The 4,073-nt window shown below is 35.4% G+C and overlaps 1 protein-coding gene across 1 annotated transcript; it reads right to left on the reverse strand.

Annotated features, from left to right (window-relative positions):
• Positions 1 to 598: 598 nt before the first annotated feature.
• Positions 599 to 3,411, reverse strand: LOC106122349 (cysteine proteinase 1-like). Its single transcript, XM_013318289.1, has 5 exons — positions 3,168 to 3,411; positions 2,156 to 2,279; positions 1,670 to 1,857; positions 1,230 to 1,346; positions 599 to 747 (listed from the first exon to the last, which is right to left on the reverse strand). The coding sequence occupies exons 1-5, from the start codon at positions 3,409 to 3,411 to the stop codon at positions 599 to 601; spliced, it is 822 nt and encodes a 273-aa protein (XP_013173743.1).
• Positions 3,412 to 4,073: the final 662 nt, after the last annotated feature.

Below are 4,073 nucleotides of genomic sequence, written 5' to 3' on the forward strand. Positions count from 1 at the left end.
GATTTTGCCCCCTTTTTAGACCTTTACAGGACAAATTTGGACAAAACACTTAGTTATTTTTTTTTACAGAAAAGTACTTATTTATGCCAAAGATCGCGTTATTCTGTAGAAGGAATAATAATAATAAAAAATGCTTACATTTTTATTCACTTCACAAAAGAACTTCGAACTGACTTGTTAAACCTTTGTGTGCGCTCTTTATATGACATTCTTTGTTTGTTTGTGAACGTGATTTCCCTCAGTTCATCTCTCTGTTTACAAAATAATTGCATCTTAACACCATAAAACGGAATCAGTTTTAGATTATACTTAACTATAAAGGAAAATTATAATATTTTTCGATTATTTATGACGAAGCAAAAAAACGGCTAAACACTCACTTATATTTGTCCCGTGTCGGCACCGACTAGTTTCGAACCCTTTGGGAGCTGTTTATTAAGGTGAGTGGAACTGGTATTCTTCACGGACGCGGTCCGTTATACACCGGTGCTGACACCGAACATTCGTGAGTGTTTAGCCGTTTGTATATAATATTATTTGAAGAATCTTGAATTGAATTTTTATACGAATAAAAGGCTTGTTATTTATAACAGATGTTTTATTGAACATAAGCAAAGGATACATCGCTTGCTATTCCACAAGCATTCCTACCACGTACTAAGTAATAATACCCTTTATCTCCCCAATTTGTTCCCCAAGAGTTCTTTATAATCCAGTACGGGGTAGATTTACCGGTCTCCTTTGAAACTGAAATTATAAAGATATTGACATTTAAAAATTTCTAAAAAAAACCATACAAATAACTCCGAAGCGCCTATATTTATTTAGGAAGGAGGCAAACTTGGTTGGTTTACTTATTCTGTTCAATTTTTGTATAGACCAGTCTTTCCCAAAGTGGGCGATAACGCCCACTTGTGGGCGCTGCAGGTCTCAAGTTGCGGGTTATAGTAAAAGTTTCGTTTAGAATTCTCCGTTAATAAACATATAGGTCACAATAATTAATTAATTTAATTTGAAGTTATAGTGGTTTTTAAATATGTGAAAATATGGGGGCGCTAAAAAAATAATTATTCTCAAAGTGGGCAGTAGACAAAATAAGTTTGGGAACCACTGGTATAGACCGTTAAGACCTTTTTGGTGGCTCAAAGTTATCTCCCTACTGCGCCACAACTAGTGCGATTTTGCGCCAAGATGTTTGAAATCGATAATAAGAACGTTTGCAGTCTTACCATACGTACTGTATCCGACAATAAGGACCGAATGATCCAGATGTTTCGGCGAGCATTTTTCATCAGAGGGCTCGTCGATGCCTCCACCATAACTTTGCATTGATTTTGAATTTATTGCTAAAATAAAGGTTTGATACGCAGGTCAGAAAAAAGGTTTTGTAATAATAACTGCTATATTTAAGGTAATTTATATTACTAATGGAAATCGACACTTACTGTGGGTCTCTGAGACTAAAATCAATTTAAAACATTTCATTATCTCTGTTTCGTCCACTTGTATTACACTAAGATTTTTACCTCAGAAGCCCACGGTAAGATATAGCATAGCCGTTAAGCTGCGATGAATGCAGTAAATTAAGCGTGTTTAATAAATTCTGAAACAAAATTTGATTGATAAAGAATTATGCCTTTATATTTACTACTTTCCAGTACATGCTTACCAGCTGAAAGCGGCCCGTGGGAGGCAAGGTATTCAACCATGACGTCTTCGTTGGGATAAACGCGTTTGAAGCCAATCACTGGTACTGGTTTACTGGCACTCTTACGCCATCTACATTCCAACTTCGTATTGGCATAAGGAAAATAATTGTCTTCTGACAGTACACCGCCAAGAATAGAAACTATTTCGCTGTTGGTAAAAAAAATGATTAATATAGCAAAGTGTTTATTAACCCACTTCAAAAAGGAGCAGGTCCTTTGTTCGTCTATATGTTTTTTTTCTATAGTAATTTCTATCATTACTTACCAATCGAATGACAAATCTCATTTAAAAAAAATTTAGAAGGTTAAGGTCAGGTCGCAATAGACTATCCTTTTGGGCCAATTGCGTTTAAATCCGGACGGACGGAGTCGCGAGCGACAGCTAGTAAACAAATAATTTCATGCGCAGCTCAAATGTTTTTTTTAATTGTTAGTTTTATACTTACGCGTACGTCTGTATCAAGGATCCTGTACCACATCCCTTGCTGCTTGGGACGCAGTCTATCAGAAACTGTTCAGACAATGTAACGTTTTGTTGAAGATAGATCTGCAGATGACTCTCTATGTTAGCTGGGAATTAGATAAAATATTATAATATTGTCTAAATGTAATGTTAAATACTATTGGGTTCCAAAACAACTAGATTTCTCATTGAAAATCTGCACTAAGTGAGTCTAGCGTAGGTTTAAGAACAGTGTTTTTAACTAACTGTGCCAGCGACTTCATTCGCGTGAAATACTGTTTTTGAGCTGCGCGCGGTACTGGACAGTACTTGGACATTGCAACATTACTTTATTTTTGTAAAATAAAAGAATTTTCCTTAAATAAACGTAGCCTAAATTACTCCTTATTACATCAGCTACCTGTCACTAAAAGTCCGGTCAATATCGGTCCAGCCATATCAGAGATTAGCCTTAACAAACAGACGGACAGACAAAAATTATAAAAAGTGTTATTTCACTGTGTGTACCGTATTAATAAGAACAGTTATTTTAATATTACAAACATACACTTCAATTTTATTTATATTTATAGATGGATTTTTTTTATATCATAAGGTGGCAAACGAGCGAGCGGCCACCTGAAATCGTTGAAATAGCGAAGTGACCGTTGCCCATAGACATACGCAAATGCATATGCGTAGCCTACCTTTAATCGACGGAGGAGAGGATGCACAGAATGAATACATTTTCCCTTTCCATGCATCCTCTCATCCGTAAAGTCCACTTCCACTTCCCATCCTTTCCTTATGAGAAAAAGGGTAGGAAGAGAAAGATGAATAAATTAGGCCTCCGGGATGCACACTCATCAGACGAAACGCGGAATAGCTTCCACTTGACGCCTGTCTTCTGTGTGGTCGTGGTATTTCACCGGGCGAGCCGGGCCGATTCGTGCGAAGATGTTAAAGCGGGCTCTACCACTGTTAAATGGATGTATGTATATGTATAAATTAAGTACCAACAACACTAAAGGCCCAGCATGCAGCACAAGTTTGTTGATTTTTGACAGGCGACACTTTGCCATTAACTCTCCAATCTACATAAGGTGGTGCAACCTTCAATGTCTTGTGAAGATTCGCTTCATATGCAACAAATACTTCTTTTAGTTTTTCAATATTTAAAATATCACTTAGTAAAGATGAATCAACTAATGAAATGCTAAGAAATAATAACAAATTCAGACTATTCTTTAACGGATACATGTTTAGTTATGTTAACGTAGACAATTTTTTTTAAAATTTATATTGCAATAAAGATAGTAAAATATAAAAAAGTCTTAAAATATTTGCTGCAACTGATTATTGTAAATGTTAACAATTATATATCCAATACTCTCATTGTCTGTACGTTACATTTACTTTTGTTACTACGATTTTTCACCAACGAAGCAATTGTAGAAATATTTCTATCCCTATTCTTTTCAAAGAAAACGAGAGGGATGACAATTAAAAATATGATTTTGTATAATACAATTCTGTACACCCAGTTATTCTAAATCCTTAAGAATTCATCTGGACTGTTTTAGGAATGATTTGCTTGAGCTAAAAGAAATGGCACATGAGATATCGTTTGGTTTTATTTTTTTTTTCATAAGGTGGCAAATGAGCGAGTGGCCACCTAAAATCTATGAAATAGCAAAGTGAAAAAATCCACTTCCAATTCCCATCCTTTCCTTATAAGAAAAAGGATGGGAAGGGAAAGAGAACTAAATTAGGCCTCCGGGACGGGAAGTTTTGTTACAAAAAGCGGGTAAAATCACGTGCCTAATATAGTTTTTTTCTTTTACATTTTATTGTCATACCTATGTGACTCCAAATCATCGTAAATATGCAAGGATACATTTTGTTCAAACACTTACATTTGA

This window comes from Papilio xuthus, unplaced genomic scaffold (assembly GCF_000836235.2).
Source record: "Papilio xuthus unplaced genomic scaffold, Pxut_1.1 DF826923.1, whole genome shotgun sequence".
Classification (NCBI taxonomy): Eukaryota; Metazoa; Arthropoda; class Insecta; order Lepidoptera; family Papilionidae; genus Papilio; species Papilio xuthus.